Here is a 17,829-nt window from a genome sequence, read left to right on the forward strand (position 1 = left end):
AGATTTAAGAAGAGATTTTAAAAGATGCCACTGACTTTGCCAGCCTCAGTTCCCCATAAACGCCTGTATGTTGCCTGCTCCAGTGTGTCTGCTCTCTTCCAGCTGCTCCAGGCCCAGCTAAATGCTCTCTTATGTCTGCTGCCAGGCAAATCTCCTGCACTCTGCCAACATCCATGAGGCTCAACTGGCACTTTCGCACAGAGCGCTCCCTCAGTGGGCTCTCACCGCCTGCTTTCTGTCCTGCCCATTCATTTCTCCAGCCTTTGTGGGCACAAGACTTGTGTAGCTGCAGTCTCGCTGATCTGTCACGTGTTGTTTCAGCGTGTGTGATATTCCATCAATTCCTGAAGGACAAATGTTCGTTTTTATTACTACACGGAGGTCAGGCACAGAGCGACAACTGTGGCAACTTCAGAGAGGCAAATGCGAGCTAACAGAGGAATTTAACCTCATTTTATTTGGTTAAAGCACTGCTTCAAAAAGTGACACAGGGCCCACCAGGAGACCCCTCGTGCGACGTGCCACAGACATACATATAGTTTCACAGTGCACACTCTCACAGCACTTCAGGAGAGACCTCCCAAGGATGTGACTCTGAAGTCTCATGATATGATTGTATTCACATACCTTCGTTTGACCAGAAAGGTTATCTGAACATGCCGGCTCTTTTATTTTCAGTGTGTTTCTCATTAACAAACCCACTGAGGACGGTGGAAAGCCTTTATATTTCTTGTTTAAATGTACATTGAATTGTTATTCTTGAGAAAGTGTAGAGAATTTATTGCTCACTTACTCATTTCAGATTCTCTCTTTTGATTTGATATGATGGACAAATCTGATAAAAAGATCGAGGTGAAAATCACCTTTGACAATCCAGTTTATTTACATCTTTTATTTTATTTTTATTGTTTTTGTACAAAAATGGACCACCCCATCGATCTTCCCTCTCCGTCTCCAGGCTGAAGCGGGCAGATCACCAGCTCCTATGGGACCATCGGCTCCACTGTCGGAAGGACCACACCAGCAGCCTCCCCAAGGTGCTGGCCAGTGTGCCCAGCTGGGACTGGGCCAGCATGGCTCACATCCACTCCCTGCTGCACCACTGGCCCACTCTGCCCCCAGTCACTGCGCTGGAGATGCTGGACTCAAAGTATGCACTGTTAACACACATTAGGTCTATGGCACCGCAGGTCCTTCAGAAATGATTTAAATATAAAAATAGTTTAAAATCATTTCATTTGAAGGATATATTTTACCACACAAAACACGGTGACAATGTTCTTCCATTACTGTATAATACAGTGGAGTACGTTTGTTCTTTTTTTTGGTCATGGTCTGCTTTTCAAAAAATATTATAACTTGATTTGAACTTTGTTTAACTTAGTTCGTGATTGTCAAACTGACATGTGTATTATTATATATATATGAGTGGTTTAATTTTTCTTGGTAAAGCCAAAGTCAAGTTTGAAGTGTTTGTTTTCTGTTTATGGATCTGTGTGTCTTGTGTCTAATTGTTTGTGTGTGTATGTGTAGATTTGCAGATACAGAAGTGAGAAGTGTGGCTGTTAGTTGGATTGAGAAGAGCAGTGATGATGAGCTGGCTGACTACCTGCCACAGCTAGTGCAGGTACAGCCACTGTCACTGAAACTCACTCTCACATGTTAATTCACCCAGTCGCTCACTCATTCACTTATTACTCAACTTGTCCGTCTTATGTATTCACTCCCTGTCACTCAATTCTTCCGTCATTCTCACTTTTCTCTTTCGTCTCTCACCAGGCATTAAAGTTTGAGTGTCACCTGAAGAGCGCCCTCGTCATGTTCCTGCTGTCCAGAGCACAAGGCAACATCAACATTGCCCACTACCTCTACTGGTGAGTTCACAGCAGCACTGAAGCACCAACCAGGTGCTTCCAAAGCAACTTCTGAAAGGAACTGTTGCAAAAAAATGAGTCTGATAGGTGCTGAAGTGAATAAACAGGCATCCAGAACAAGTGAAAAAACATCCATCAGGAGGAATGGTATTTCAAGAAGGGATGAGCTCTTAGCCACCAAAGAAATACACATTACAATGCTGTTTGTAGCATTATTTATCAAACCTGAGACGTATGTTCATGATACAATCTAACCCCAAGTTTTCTTCATGTCCTGTTTTATTCAGTGGCTTGTAATGTATTTGTTTTATTTTCCCATTTAGAGGGTCCTTTACGTATTAAACTAAGAGACGCCTTGTAATTAATAATCTTTAAATTATGATCTCAGTGCTGAAACTGTCTGTAGAGAATGTAGTAAAAGTAGGTTACCTGTTGAACCAACTCCCTGCACCACACTTAGAGATGATGTTAAGTTAAGCACTTTGATGCTCAAAGCTCGTGTCCAGGATGATAATGTCCCTTTAAATGTTGTCTGTTGCGATGTGTGTAATGGCTGCAGGCTGCTCAAGGACGCTGTGCAGGATCCTGCCTGGGGACGGCGCTATGAGCGGGTGCTGGGAGCCTTGCTGTGTCTGTGCGGAGCTAAGCTGAGGGCGGAGCTGGAGAAACAGACTCACCTGGTGACCCTGCTGGGAGCCGTGGCTGAGAGGGTCAGACAGGCCGGGGGGTCTACACGACAGGTTAGTGTGTGTGTGTGTGTGTGTGTGTGGTTGTGATCTGACTGTAATATTGCACGTTACTATATATATATATATATATATATATATTGTGTGTGTGTGTTATAACATCTGTGTTTTTGTATTTTTGTGTGTTCAGGTGGCGCTGCAGGAGGGCCTTGAAAATGTCCAGAACTTTTTCCAAAGGAACAGCTGCCGACTGCCCCTCAGCCCCAGTCTGGTGGCCAAGGAGCTAAACATCAAGGTCACACATACACACACACACAAATCAGGGTCTCCGCAATACTCATTTCTCACCACACTGGATATACCTGATCCACAAATAATCAGCAGTAGTGAATTCATAACTGTAACACTGAATAGAAATACACAGCTGGAGAATAAGCAAACTCAGCTCATTAAGTTACAGTTTCACCAAAATATAACACATGCCTCATACAAATATTCATCACAGATAATGAGACACTGTTGGTGTCATATTCCTATCTATCATATCTGCATGCACTCTAAAGTAGCATCTAATCAACCTGGCTATCATTCTGCATACCTCAGGTTTTACAGACGCATTTATAGCTTTAATTGGTTAGTAAGTATAGACCCTAGTTACAAATTAGTTTTATGTGTCTCTTACGTAGATATGATCCAGGCACAGTGTTCCACAGAGTTCCCTTTGTTCAGCAGACATAAATCTCATTGCCTCTACTTGAAAATTAGCAATTTTTCTGTCATGGGATGCTAACTTTTGATGGTGTCATACAGTATGTGGCCTCTGGGTAGATGAGACAAAACAGCAAGTGGCTTTGAAAACATATCTCAAAATAAATCAGAGATACAAAGAAAAGATTAGATCCTGTTGTGAAGCAGGATCTTAAAAACAATATAATGGCATAATAATGTGCAGAATATAATATCAACTGTATGCTGTTGTTGTGTGTAGGCCTGCTCCTTCTTCAACTCCAACGCAGTTCCCCTCAAGCTGGCCCTGGTCAACGCCGACCCACTGGGAGAAGAGATCAATGTTATGTTCAAGGTACCGTACCCACACACAGTACCTTGAACTGTGTGAAGATGCTCACAATGGACACACAAAGGAAAATGCAGTTCGTATAGTATGTGGTTTATATACCTGAGAAATGGTTCTTGTGTGTATTTCACACGAGCTCCATTAGTGGACAGGGGAGTTGTCATCAGGTACATCAAAACTGTTGTTTACATGCTTCTCATCTGTGCACTGCGCCCCCTGGTGGCTGAACTGAGATCCAACCAGTACTAACAAAAGTGCAGTGCGTTGGTGTAATTCGTCTCTCTGTTTACTGGTGCGTGTGTCAGGTTGGAGAAGACCTCAGGCAGGACATGTTGGCTCTTCAGATGATCCGCATCATGGATCGCATCTGGCTGCAGGAGGGGCTGGACCTCCGCATTGTCAACTTCAAATGCATCTCCACCGGCAAGGACAAAGGTAAACGTACGGCGGCCCCATGTACACTTATTTTCATTTCAAGTGTCTCATACCCGAATAAAATCCAGAGGAGATTTGATTTACACATACAGGTATAATCTGTTGGCCAGATGACAAATCTTATTATTCCCGGGCTACATGCAAATCAGAGTCGGTCCTCTTCCAGTCCGGAAGGAGGAAATAATAAGAAGAAGAATAACTTTACTACGACTAGCTAACAGTTTAGCTAGCTTTAGATAACAACTACCCTAACATAAACATAAAGGAATGAATCGTGTTTATAAAGTACAGCGAGACAAAGGTTTGTAACTCACACCGCTCCGTCACCCAGTCACATCAATGCTCTCTCACCCATACAGGTCACTCAGAGGTTGAACTGATCAGGGAACAGATAAACGCTACAGCCGCTCAATGCGCTTTGTATTTGATTGTTTGATTGTATGTGTAGAAATCGCTGGACCTGTTTTTCCTTGTTGCTTTAACGAGACGGAGAACAAACAGCTCATTTTTTTGTGTAACTTTAGCTGCTGTTGTCACTACAACAGGAGACAGACCATGGATGAACTAAGAAAAACAGACAGTAAGCGGCTATTTGCTCAGACAGCTTACTTAGAATCACTTTATTGATCCCCGGGGGGGAAATTGTACAATTACTGAATTACTTACTTACTTAACTGGGAGGAGTTAAGATTACATGTACGTCTTGGAGAGACGCATTTACACCTCTTTAACATCTGGAAAGAAAGCGTGAGCAATCAGGATTTCATTCCATTGAATGCTCCTTGGATGCATTTACACTCAGCTTTTTTGAGATCAGATAGCTGTCTGATCCACCCAAGACACATGAAGTGTAACTGGGGTTAGACACACTCGCATCAGTCAACATTTATTTGTACCATCTCTCACCAAAGCATAAACTCCATTGCACAAATAGGTAATTAGGTAATTAGTCATTTCCGGCACGGTTCAGAAAGGAAATGACCTTTCTGTCTGGAATTAAAAACATCACGGCCACAGGAAGAACAGATCAGCCCTTTATTGAAGTGTTAATTTATAGGAAGTATTTAGTTGCTGTCAGATGGCTCAGGCAGACATGATGAATGTCATGTAATCAACCTGTAATCAAAATAGACTTATTTTAAACTTGCTGCTGACGAGGATTCATAAGCAGACATCTTTGTAATGCCATCGTCATTACAGCCTTAAGGTTATGACTACTGGACGTGTTCTGATCATCCACGGCAGTACAATACAATTTTCTAAGTCACACAGAGCTGACTGTTGTGTGCTGACATTGTGTTAATAAAAGTTATGTGTTGTTTAGGCATGGTGGAGTTGGTGCCTTCCTCCGACACCCTGAGAAAGATCCAGGTGGAGTACGGCGTCACCGGATCCTTCAAGGACAAACCGCTGGCAGAGTGGCTCCGCAAGTACAACCCTGCCGAGGATGAGTATGAGAAGGTAAACATGTAAAGTAATCAAATATTAAAACCATAGTTTATCTTGATTTGGTTGTGTCGGAGTTAAAAACAAAGTTAATGTACTCCTGACGTTTACAGCAGTTGTAGAGCTTTATGACCTTTGACACCTATAAATGTGAAACTTCTGACTCACAACTTCTGACACTAAAAATCTACTGCTACAAAGTGTGACCATGAACTTCAGCAGGACGAAGGAATAAACTTCAGACACACGGTCACATGGAGCTCTGCTGTTCTTGAGGCTGGTCACGACAGTGTGTTCTTATGCCACTCTGGAAAGTCTGCAAAATAATTTCTGGGTTTGCTTGAAACATCTGGAAAAGTTGGGAACTTTGTCTCTCTGGTCCGAAACTTCGCTTCCTTCTCGGCGGCCGATATTACGCTACATCATGGCAGTACCGTATGTAGACAGCCAAACAAGACCTGAATCCTGTGCTTCACACTGAGTATTCATGTTTGTTCTTCGTCCTCTTTTTAGGCATCAGAGAACTTCATCTACTCATGTGCAGGATGCTGCGTGGCAACCTACGTACTGGGCATCTGTGATCGCCATAATGACAATATTATGCTGCGCTCCACTGGTCACATGTTCCACATCGACTTTGGCAAATTCCTGGGCCACGCCCAGATGTTTGGCAGCTTCAAAAGGTGAAAATCAGATATGCTCTTTGGGGCGTGTTTATGTGCATGCATGTGTGCAAGTGCTTGTCAGATAAAACACGCTTTGGTGCACTGTCGGCGTCGAGAGGTTTTTTTCCATAAGGGTGTATCAGGATGTTAATTGTTATCTTTTTGTTTTTATTAGCAGGTAGTTAACAGATAATAGGTGGAATTTCCTGCACCAACTGATTTCAGTGGGGAGTGCTAACACAGAATTGTAAAGGAATACATCAAGTCCTTGGAACATTGGACTAGTGGTTACGTTATCCATTACAGTGATGAAAACATAGACTCTAAAGCAGTGTGTCATGGTTGTCGTGTGTGTGTTACAGTGGTTCAATCATTCAATGAAGACACATAGTTTTGATGTCATAATTTGTTCTCATCATCAATTTGATCAGCAAGAAATTCAATGACCCACGATTCCTTTGTGGGTCACTGCATTTCAGGTGTTTCTACACAACAAGATTAATGTGTATTTAAGCATGACCTGGTTCATAGCTCACACACTGCACTCAGGTGGGCTGCCCAGCAGTCTTCTGAGCATCTCCTCTAAGTATTTGGAGGCTTTGTCGTAACTCTGTGGTAGTGTCAGGGAAGGAGAGGCCTTCACTTTCCTGATCCAGAGTTTCCCAGGGATTTAAACCAAAGACCTTCGACCCCCCCTCAGAAGCTGAATCGAAATCTTCTCTCCTTCTTTCCCATCAGGGACCGAGCTCCGTTCGTTCTGACCTCTGACATGGCGTACGTCATCAACGGAGGCGAGCGTCCCACCAGCCGTTTCCAGCTGTTTGTGGACTTGTGTTGCCAGGCCTACAACCTCATCCGCAAGCACTCCGGGCTTTTCCTCAACCTGCTGTCACTGGTTAGACAGAATACACACACACATAAACCATATACACACATTGGAGCATAGATACATAAACACACCACTTATTAATACACACATACATGGCAGGAAGGAATAGAGCACCATCTGTCACATGGGTGTTTGCATCGGGTTGACATTGTGTCATGGTTGTTACTGTGGTTGTAGTTAGGGCTGCAATTAATGATTATTTTTTGGCTAATCTGCATGTTATTTTCTCGATTAAGCGATTAGGAAGGTGATCTTCAGATGTCTTGTTTTGTTCAACCAGCAGTCCAAAACCCAAATACTGTATATTCAGTTTATATTGACATAAACCAGAGAAAAGCAGCAAATCTTCACATTGCAGATGATGGGAGCAGCGACTTTGGGGCATTTCTTTAAAATTACGAATACGATTAATAAACAAAATAGTTGCCGATTACTTTTATATCAATCAATTAATCGACTAAGTGTCGCATCTGTAGTTGTGGTGCAGTTGTTCTAAATTCTTGTTCTTGTTTTCTGACTGCGTTTTTCTTTTTAGTGGTTTGGCCTCCTTTTTAAAGCGTCCTCCTCGTTTAGCTGTTTTCTTCTGCACCTGCAAGAGCCAGAATAAAGAGATATGCAAGCAAAGCAGTTGTGCCTACATAATAAATCAGTGCTTCACTGTTGTCCTGGAAATGTCTGTTTATAGAATATGCTGTAGTACATGGCTTCTTGATGTTGGGGTACTAGTAGTAGGTGGAGTGTATTTGTATCTCCTTCCAAACACAAAGACAATTCAGAGGGCTTTACAGAAGGAGTAATAAAACAGCATGTAAAAGTTTAAATACATTTAAATGCCGTTGACGCGTTGACTTTTGTAACTGGCTTTATTCTGAAATGGAATCAGTCATGCAAAATGCTTGTGTATATTTATTTATTTATTTATTTTATGGAATAATGTTACTGTCCAAAATGATGAACTTGTGTGTTCATCTCTTCTCGTCGTGTGTGTGTGTGTGTGTGTGTGTGTGTCGTAGATGACGTCCTCAGGCCTCCCAGAGCTGACCGGCTCTCAGGATCTGAAGTATGTGTTTGATGCCCTGCAGCCACACAACACAGATGCTGAGGCAACGATCTTCTTCACCAGGTAAATGCATTACCTTCTGTTCTCCCAGCGCTGATCCAAACTAGCATACATTGGCAGCTTGGGCAAAGTGCTAAATGTAATTTCCAAACTTTTACACAACCTCAAAATAGGAGCTTTTGTTTTAAGAGTGAGTTCAAGGACAATTGTTTGTGTTTTTTGCTGCTACAAACTCAAAATCCACCAGGTGGCAGTATAGGCACAGGTTGGAAACGAGTAGCTGCTGTCTCACATTACAGCAACAAAAACTCCCGACTCGCCAGAAACAGTATCAGGTGGACCTTGTTTTTGTAAGACCGGTCAGGTTAGACTGTAACTACGTTTGTTGACAAAAAGAATTTGCCTCGGGGAAACTTTGTGTAACAGCCTCATCAAAACGAAAACAGCATATTGATAATTGTTTCGCCTCCACCTGTATCTCTCCTCCAGGCTGATAGAGTCCAGTCTGGGCAGCGTTGCCACCAAGTTCAACTTCTTCATCCACAACCTTGCCCAGCTACGATTCTCTGGTTTGCCAGCCAACGATGAGCCCATCCTGTCTTTCTCCCCCAAGACTTACACTCTGAAACAGGAGGGCCGCATCCTCCACGCCTCCATCTTCTCCTTCCAGAAGAGATACAACCCCGACAAGCACTATGTGAGTTTCATTGTGTCATGTTTGTCTTACAACCACTTACTTTCCCATGTTCCATCACATCTCCGGGTGTTAACTGTGAAAGTAGTGACACCTGATTGCCTGGCTGTCTCTGTGCAGACGTATGTGGTGAGGATCCTGAGGGAAGGTCAGAATGAGCCCCAGTTTGTCTTCCGAACATTTGATGAGTTTCAGGAGCTCCACAACAAACTCACCATCCTCTTCCCCCTCTGGAAGCTGCCGAGGTAAGGCATCACCTCCGCTGTGACCCTTAATGTCTCAGTTACTGATTTGAAATCCTCGATAGGTAAATGTGATATGGTACTTCTATTTATTGACACATCGGGGGTTAGCACAGTGTGATTCGCAAGTTACTCAGCTTGTTTTGGAGAAAGAGAATCTCACCTTGACCTTCTGGATTAATATCCCTATAATACAGGCCCACTATCACCCACTTAACTTTCCCTCTATGACCTTGTGAGGTTGCGATGCAGACGCTCAGTGCAGTAACCAAGTATACCTTGTCTCTCTCCTCATCTCTAGTTTCCCTAACAAAATGGTGCTCGGTCGCACCCACATCAAAGAAGTGGCGGCCAAGAGGAAGCTGGAGCTCAACAACTACGTCCACAACCTGATGAGGAGCTCCACAGAGGTCACCCAGGTACACATTCACACACAAATGCTCAGAAATCAGGACAATATTAGTATTCTATAATAGTCAGTTAAGTAATCTCATTTCCTCTGTTGCTAGTGTGACCTGATCTACACCTTCTTTCATCCAATTGCACGGGATGACAAGACAGAAGGTTTGGATGCCACGCCCAAAGCACCAGGTACACACCTGCACCATACATTCCCATGTATTTGTCAGACTTTCACTGTATGAGAAATAGAGTGAGGTTACAGTTATGTTTATAATCATTGTAGTTATTTATTGGATGTCTCTACCCAAGAGGAAAGGCTTCATTTACATATATTTAAAAATGTGTGTATCCTGTGTGATTTGTGGTATCTGACTGTTACAGAGCCTCCACTGAGTCCCACTTCTGGTCGGGTGGAAGGAGAAGTGAAGCTCTCAATCTCCTACAGGAACAGCACTCTCTTCATCATGGTCATGCACATCAGAGATCTGGTACAGCGATGATTTAATACATGCTGCTTTGACAGTTAGTTGTGCTGTTTCATTCTCATTTAGTTTATCTATCTGCTGTCACACTAATAATCCATCTGCTCCCCGTCAGGTTTCTGAAGATGGAACAGATCCCAACCCATATGTGAAAACCTACTTGCTTCCAGATCCACACAAGACATCCAAACGCAAGACGAAGATCTCGAGGAAAACCAGGAACCCCACTTTCAATGAGATGGTTAGGAAATACTAAAAAATGATTGGCTACATTTATTTATATATATATATATTCCTGAGCTCAAGAACCATGGTTTTGGTTTTATAAATGTAAATATCAACCAGGGAGGTTTTTTCTTTTGATGAGAACACTCTCAACCAGCTGAACCAAAACAAGAACTTCATGGCCATCAGCCACTTTATTCACTTTTCCCTCATCTTCCTCCACAGTTGGTGTACAGTGGCTACAGCAAGGAAACCCTGGGCCTGCGGGAACTTCAACTGAGCGTGCTCAGTGCCGAGTCGCTGCGTGAGAACTACTTCCTGGGCGGCATCACACTCAGACTCAAAGACTTTGACCTCAGCAAGGAGACGGTCAAGTGGTACAAACTTACGGCCGTCCCCTACTTCTAACCCCCACCTGCCTCTCCTGAAGCTGGGAACGACTCCGCCTCTCCAGACAAAAGCTGCATTCACATCATATGGGAAAGGCGGCACATGTGGCCTTGCTTGAAAATACTGTTCACCTCAGTTTTCAGTTCATAACGTCTGGAGATGGACCCTCGTTTTTTTCCAGGATTTCTCACATGATTAAATTTGAAGCATGAGCAGTGATATTTTCATTTCAAATCTAACAAACCAAATGGACCATTTCACATGAATCATGCTGTAATTATTATTCTTGAGACGTCGTGGCAGGATACAGCTGTGCTTGTGGCTGAAAAACATGTACATGAACAACTGATCAGTAACCACCTGATTGTACAGAATGTCATCATCGTTACAGCTTCACCTCAAAGTCATTGCTTATAATACCGATCATGTTGCTTCAGTGGTTATTCCCATATGACATGAATGCAGACTCCTTCAGACGCGCCCTCAAAGGGCGACCAAACAGGCCAATTCACAAACCCTCAAAGGGGAGCCTGCTCTCAATTCTTCCCTATTTTTCTCTCTCCCTCTTTAACTAATCAAGATTGTTTCTGTGAAAAACAATCTCCACTTATTTTGTCTCTTTTTCCTAAACTATAACGAAGAGCTGTAATGTTTTGTACATTTTGATATTAGAGGACCAAAACGGCTTACTTTCAGAAGAGTATATATAGATTGACACATTTATTTTTTAAGGAATAGAAAGGGGGCTCATTTTTACATTTTCCTTGTTTATTTTCTATATAGACAAATAGGAGGCATCAGGGTTTCCTGCTTTGCAGCAGACACTTCTGGGTAGAGTAGTCCAACACACCAGATTCCAGGAAATCAACAGTGACCTTATGATTCCCCAAGAATGTGCCAAAAGTAATGAGAAGAACGGCAAATCAAACCACTCTCCCGAGTCGGGAGCTGAACGGGGTGCCTTTGTTTGTGCTCACAGTCTCTTTAATGCTCAACTTGGCCTTATTGCTATATATATTTTATTAACAATCTGATATGTCCTATATTCTGTAAAGCTATATCAGTAGTTCTTCCACAGCAGGTCTGGTGCCGGACCGGCACCGTAAAGGTTTTTTGTAACAGTGGACTGCCACTAAATGCACACTACCAGGTCTTTCTCTCGTGGTATTACTTGACTATTTTCACACAGCACACCTTAAAGGGGACTTTGTATCATAAGCTTTGGAACACGCTCTCGTCTGCTCTCTGGATGAAGAGATTATGGTTGCCCAAAAACGCTGATCATAAGTCACTTCAGTGTTTCCTTCAGGAGATTTAAAACCACAATTCAGACTTTTCAAAGTGCAGTTTAGGGACAGAGTGAAAACTGGAGTCTGGATGTGAGGCTGTTGCATCTCGGGCAGCAATACCACACTCACTCCCAGTGCCTAATGTGGTGTAATGACGCTGTGAGAAGTAACTGGGTAAAGGGTTAGCAATAACTTAAACTGCCAGTGAAGTCCAGATCCAGCCAGGTCTCATGATATTTAAGTGAGAAAACATTCTGTTGAGAGAATTTCAGGAAAACTGAACATAGATCAGCGTCGAAAAAGCAACTTTATCTAAAAACATCTTCACAAAAAGGGAACAAGATCCTGAGCAAGAGATTTGCTGCTTTCCTCTCCACTCGCTAACTATAAATCTAAAGTTGTTAATGTTTAATAAAGAAATTAAGATGAATTTATCTGATAACGTTTTTTTAAGAGAAGATCTACAAGACATTTGTGATCTATGAGCAACACTCAACACTATGAACATTAGTGACTTGATCCACTCTTTTAGTGACTGTACAAAGAAAGCAAGCAGAGTTTGTATTAACATGGCCAGTTATTTATTCTTAATTGGTGACCTGTAACCCGAATGGATCAGTGTGTACTGTAATCCCTCTTTCCTAAAGCAAATTAAATGTTTTTGGAACAAATATGGTGTGACACTTTGTTTACTTCACTTTGTTTTCTGTAGTATAAAATGTGTTGGGTATAGTTGAATTGCATGAATTAGAGACACACGGCACCAGCCATCTCACATTGTTATTTTAATCTATTTTTACCATATTACCCTCTATTTTAAGAGTATGTAACTGTATGGTTTGTATTGATATGATACATGGAATAACTGCAGTGGGCTGATGAATACCTCCATCGATGCAGGTGTGAGTTTGGCTTGTTCAAGGCTACTTTGATTGCATTTTATGGTGAGTGCTCCATCTGCATTTAAGATGGCTGGTCCAAGAATCCAACTTCTTCATTTAAGTGTGAGAAGTGATCATTTAGGTTGTGTTCTTACCAAGTTGTGATTTAAGGTTCAGTTTCAAACATGGCTCCCGGGACACATATCTTGATACCCACTTGTCGCTTCCATCCTTAACGTTACATTCAATTGACACTTTAGTACAAAGTGACTTCCCTTTTTTTCCCCATCTACACATACTGAGAGCAATGTGGGGGTGGGGTTCAGCGTCTTGCCCAGGGACGTTTTGACATGTGGACAGGTGGAGCTGGAGATCGAACCACCAACCTCTCTCTATCCTCCGAGCACAGCCGCCCCCATTCATGCATGAAATACAAACAATGCTATTGTAAGCAGTTTGTATGGTATCTGAAACTGACTCGGTTAAGAAAATACCTAAGATATATTTGACCACCTAGCAGTGGTACACTGGAACACTTCTTGGCCACAGGTTCATCATCTGTCTCATTACATTCAGATTGTCAATCTGATGATACAAACAAAAAGTCAGATTGTCAAGGGATATGCATAAATAAGAGCAGTATAATTGATTGGGGCTTTGGGAATACATAGACACCCGTACACAAGTCAGAGCCTCAAGATCAAACAAAGGGCCCCTCTTAAAACCCATGAAGTTTAAGTTAATAGTGTGCCTACACAGTAGTGAAATATTGTAAAATATTGCATCCCAAAACAAAAACCTCCTATACACAGTAAACGTGGGGCCTCTGGGAGTCCAAAGGTCCCGGGGCCTTGCAACCTGCTTTGTTTAGTCAGTAATCTAGCCTCGTTTTCAGCAACAACAATAAAATATGTTTTAATTGTTTTATTACTGTAGAATTAGGTTGTTACAAAGTTTTAACTAAATTTATATTCATCTGAAATATGTACCATACAGTCTATTGGTTAAACACAGACAGGAGGAATATTCAGTGAATATTGGCGACAACAGAAATTATCTACTTAATAAAACTTTACAGCTAGTAACAGAAAAGCTGTTTACATGGATTTGTACTTCGATGGCGCTCCAATGGATCCCCACGTAACAAAATACATTTATCAATTTGATTATTTATGTCTTTTCTTAGTTGTATGAAACACGTTAGAGTTCATAACCATTTCTTCATCTTGAATGCGTCTGCAGCGTCAACAAAACTCTTCTCTGCGTCATTGCGTCATTTCCGACGCAGGCGCAAAATACCATTTTCTGTCGCGTGTGCGGCCTCTCTTCCTCTACCGCCATCATGGGTCGCATGCACGCTCCCGGGTGAGCTCTCTTTTTATCATTTAAAGTTAAACTTTAATGTCGATGGATCGATTTTGATGGCGATACGTAGTTTGTAAACATGTTATGGGTGACTGAGGACCAAATTGAGCTCTCAAAGTCAACCTTGAAGCGAGAAAATAACTGAAATATAGGCACCTTCAAATCGACATCCATCTCCAGCTAGCTACCATTAGCCAACGGCGCTAGCTGCTCACCACGATTTTGCTGCTTGACTGTAGCTTCCAAGTTAGACCGTTAAATATTACACATTAACATCCCCAAGTGCACGATTTTTCCGTCCTGTTGACGAAGAAATTAAACCCTTGTAACGTAAGCACTTGACGTTAAGTTTTTACAATAGATGGCACTAACACGAGTATGAAGCTAGCGTTAGCCGGCCCGTCAACCCTCATTTAACGTTAATGTCAGGACTTGCAGATGCTAGAAATTGTTTTCCATCATTGCTTATCAGCATGTCTGTAATGTTTCTTTTCAGGTTTCTCCGTTGAAGTTTCTAACTTGTCGTATATTTTTCTCTTTTACAGAAAGGGCTTGTCCCAGTCAGCTCTGCCTTACAGGCGCAGTGTTCCCACTGTGAGTATACGATACAGAAATGTGTTTGTCTCGCACAGTGACACTAACTAGCTTAGATATTTCTGCACCGATTTGGGCAGTTGGTAATCATTTAAACATTAATTGCAGTGGCTGAAGCTCACATCTGATGATGTCAAAGAGCAGATCTTCAAGCTGGCCAAAAAGGGTCTGACCCCCTCCCAGATTGGTAAGTGTTTCCATGAGAGACTCTTGGACTAGAAATGTATTATTGTATGCCGATGAAGAATAGTAATCATGACCACTTAAAACAAGTGTATTGCTCGACTTAGTGTGTGAATACCGCTACATATGGTATTAAATCAGATTTCAGTTTCTGTAGCATTGGTTGAGGATGTGGATGACAGCATATTTGCTCTTTTTCATATAACATGTCTTAACACAGCTGTTAAATTTCTTGTCAACAAATGAATTACCATCTTTACAAATCAACTGTTTCAAGGCCCAGTGTATATCTGAAAAGGGCAATTTGGGTGAAAATAATAGCATGTACTTATATATTTTGGGTATCTAGCTTGTTTGCTATTGTGTAAATTTAACACGGCACCGGAACTTTTGGAAGAACTGTATGTCGCATCAGCTGCCATGTGAGCGTTATGAACATCGTCCTCTTGAATTCTAGCTTTAGAGCACAGGTCAGCAGGACAGTTTAGACATAACACTGCCTGGTCAGCAATCTGTCCACACAAAGTGACAAGGAAAAGTATCCTGCATGAAAACAAGGGACCACTACAATTTGGATGTAACATCTTTTTCTATTAATTGCACACCTTTTTTTTTTCCAGGTTCCTAGTGTTGTAATTTTGTACTAAAATTGCATTGCAACTTATCAAGGACACAGTAAAGTTGGGAATCTTTCCCGCCCAAACTGCATAATTTTTTGCATCTGTTAATAAATATAAATTCCCATAACTGTATATTTTTTCTTCGTATTTGAACTTGGCCTTTAGACTTGAGCTTTTTGTTAGATATACAGAAATTGATGAATGTAACCTGTTTTAAAGAACTTGATCTGATACCTTGCTCAAGGCTTTTTGTGTTAGCTTGGCACCAGCTCAATATCTTAATACATAAGCTTTTATGTATACAAATATGGCTAACCGGCGTTCACTACGACCTTCGGAATTGTTTCCCCTTTGCTTTTGAAATATTAAGCACCAGTTGGGTTAGTTTAGATGGAGGAAGCAGAAAAAAAGCAGACAAATGCGTAAAACTGTTTGTGAGCAATATACAGTGTCCAAGTTTCAAGCCTGTTTGTCACCTTGTCTAGGTGTGATTCTGAGGGACTCCCATGGTGTGGCCCAGGTACGTTTCGTCACTGGCAACAAGATCCTGAGGATCCTGAAGTCCAAGGGTCTTGCCCCTGACCTGCCCGAGGATCTCTACCATCTCATCAAGAAGGCTGTGGCAGTCAGGAAGCATCTTGAGAGAAACAGAAAGGTATGACAAGACTATTCCCAAAACCTGGGTCAAATATTGAGACCATTCATGGTCATTTTCAACCAGGTTTAGAGTGGTATCTGGTGTAGTTTCATGCCGTTACCTGAAGGTTTGGAAAGTCAGCTTTTAATTTCTCTGTCACACGGTTTGAGTTGTTCGGTGGTTAATTTCCACCCATGATGTTCTGGGTGGGAACTGTAGTTTGCAGGTGCCACCAAATGTTTTGAAATTACTGAATTTGAGTAACTATTACAATTCCGCTTGACTTGCAGCATTTACAGCATAAACTTAGCATTTTTCAATGAAATTTGGCTCTTTTTTTTTGTATTGTATTAAAATCACAATGCTCAAGGAATAAGATATGTGTCACAGTAGTGATATGGTGATGGCTGTGCATAGGCAGTTATTGGGTTTTACATGGGTGGATGCACATGTTCAGTAATTTAAAATGTTAGACTTCATACCCATAACATTTTGCTAATATGTTTGCAGGACAAGGATGCCAAGTTCCGCCTGATTCTCATTGAGAGCAGGATCCACAGGCTGGCCCGTTACTACAAGACCAAGAGAGTACTGGCCCCCAACTGGAAGTAGTACGTATTGGTTCTGCTTTGGGAAGCTTTCCTGGTCATATTTAGGTTGGAAAATGAACATTAGCCACCAGCCAGATGTTGGTCGGTCTTGAATGTGGCTGCCATTTTCTATTCCAAAATTGATGAAATGTAATTTTGCAAACATTTTGAAAAGTTGATTCAATTTTTGTTGTGAAAAATGGTGACAAAGTTAAACTCAATGGTGTCGTAGAATTACAACCAACGTTTCCACATGGGCATATATGCACAAATCATTGTCCTGCTCTTCCAATAATTGAGAGTAGTGATATTTCTGTTGTGCTAGAAAAAGCTGGAGGTAAATTAGCAGAGTGGCTACTTGGTGCCACCTCTGCCAGTCCCCTTCACACAATGAAAAGTTTGCTACTATATTCATTCACATTTAAACATCGGACTATCGTGGAACCAGATATATAGATTGTTATTGGTTGTTGATTATGATAACAGAAACTCTACAAATTCAATCAGTTCAAGTCACTTGATGTTGACACCATCAGTCATTTGCTATTTTTCTTCACAATGTAAGCCAGACTTCTCTCCTTCAGTGGAGTAGTTTTACATACTGTGGTAGTCATTTTGAGGAGTGCTCTCTTTAATGGTGTGTTTTCTCTTTGTTTACAGTGAGTCCTCTACAGCTTCTGCTCTGGTGGCATAAACTCTACACTTTTTGGATTAATAAAACAGTTTAAATTGGAAATCGTTGTATTGTATTTTTTGTGTTTTACAGGTCTTGTTTACATTTTGGAATTTTGTTTTTAGTACATGGGAATATAAACAAATAATTGTGGTGCGCTGAAATTGAAACGGCACCATTTTTCTATTTGAAGGGAGTTTTTCTGTTCATTATCTTGGAGGCTGAGAACTTCCTGCCCTTTCTTAATAACCTAATTTCAGTTTTCGTGTTGTGAACGTGTGCCTGTAAAAAGGGCTTTCCTGGCGGCTGAGGAAATTACTGGCACTTTCCATGCGTCAGACGCTACGTAATCCGGGGGAGGGGCTTGTTAAGGGAAGGGCGGGAGGTTTGGTGAGCGACGGCTGCTGCGTCCAATCACAGCACCGCTTGTCG

The 17,829-nt window shown here is 41.8% G+C and overlaps 2 protein-coding genes and 1 non-coding gene across 3 annotated transcripts in view; all 3 read left to right on the top strand.

Annotated features, from left to right (window-relative positions):
* Positions 1-12,525, top strand: part of pik3c2a (phosphatidylinositol-4-phosphate 3-kinase, catalytic subunit type 2 alpha) — a 42,169-nt gene extending 29,644 nt beyond the window's left edge. Inside the window, exons 16-33 of the mRNA XM_070906659.1 lie at positions 959-1,150; positions 1,534-1,627; positions 1,780-1,874; positions 2,434-2,614; positions 2,751-2,855; positions 3,549-3,641; positions 3,941-4,070; positions 5,395-5,531; positions 6,030-6,199; positions 6,920-7,076; positions 8,084-8,193; positions 8,620-8,827; positions 8,945-9,069; positions 9,368-9,485; positions 9,576-9,657; positions 9,850-9,956; positions 10,066-10,191; positions 10,401-12,525. Coding sequence (XP_070762760.1) covers positions 959-1,150; positions 1,534-1,627; positions 1,780-1,874; positions 2,434-2,614; positions 2,751-2,855; positions 3,549-3,641; positions 3,941-4,070; positions 5,395-5,531; positions 6,030-6,199; positions 6,920-7,076; positions 8,084-8,193; positions 8,620-8,827; positions 8,945-9,069; positions 9,368-9,485; positions 9,576-9,657; positions 9,850-9,956; positions 10,066-10,191; positions 10,401-10,583 — 2,413 coding nt within the window. The 3' untranslated portion in view covers positions 10,584-12,525. The remainder of the gene's footprint in view (positions 1-958; positions 1,151-1,533; positions 1,628-1,779; positions 1,875-2,433; positions 2,615-2,750; positions 2,856-3,548; positions 3,642-3,940; positions 4,071-5,394; positions 5,532-6,029; positions 6,200-6,919; positions 7,077-8,083; positions 8,194-8,619; positions 8,828-8,944; positions 9,070-9,367; positions 9,486-9,575; positions 9,658-9,849; positions 9,957-10,065; positions 10,192-10,400) is intronic.
* Positions 12,526-14,054: 1,529 nt separating this feature from the next.
* Positions 14,055-17,460, top strand: rps13 (ribosomal protein S13). Its single transcript, XM_070907166.1, has 6 exons — positions 14,055-14,100; positions 14,646-14,694; positions 14,803-14,881; positions 15,983-16,152; positions 16,645-16,745; positions 17,385-17,460. The coding sequence occupies exons 1-6, from the start codon at positions 14,078-14,080 to the stop codon at positions 17,416-17,418; spliced, it is 456 nt and encodes a 151-aa protein (XP_070763267.1). The 5' UTR covers positions 14,055-14,077; the 3' UTR covers positions 17,419-17,460.
* Positions 16,988-17,117, top strand: LOC139287203 (small nucleolar RNA SNORA19). Its single transcript, XR_011597408.1, has one exon. It is a non-coding gene; the product is annotated as a small nucleolar RNA SNORA19 (small nucleolar RNA).
* Positions 17,461-17,829: the final 369 nt, after the last annotated feature.

This window comes from Enoplosus armatus, chromosome 6, assembly GCF_043641665.1.
Source record: "Enoplosus armatus isolate fEnoArm2 chromosome 6, fEnoArm2.hap1, whole genome shotgun sequence".
NCBI classification, from domain to species: Eukaryota; Metazoa; Chordata; class Actinopteri; order Centrarchiformes; family Enoplosidae; genus Enoplosus; species Enoplosus armatus.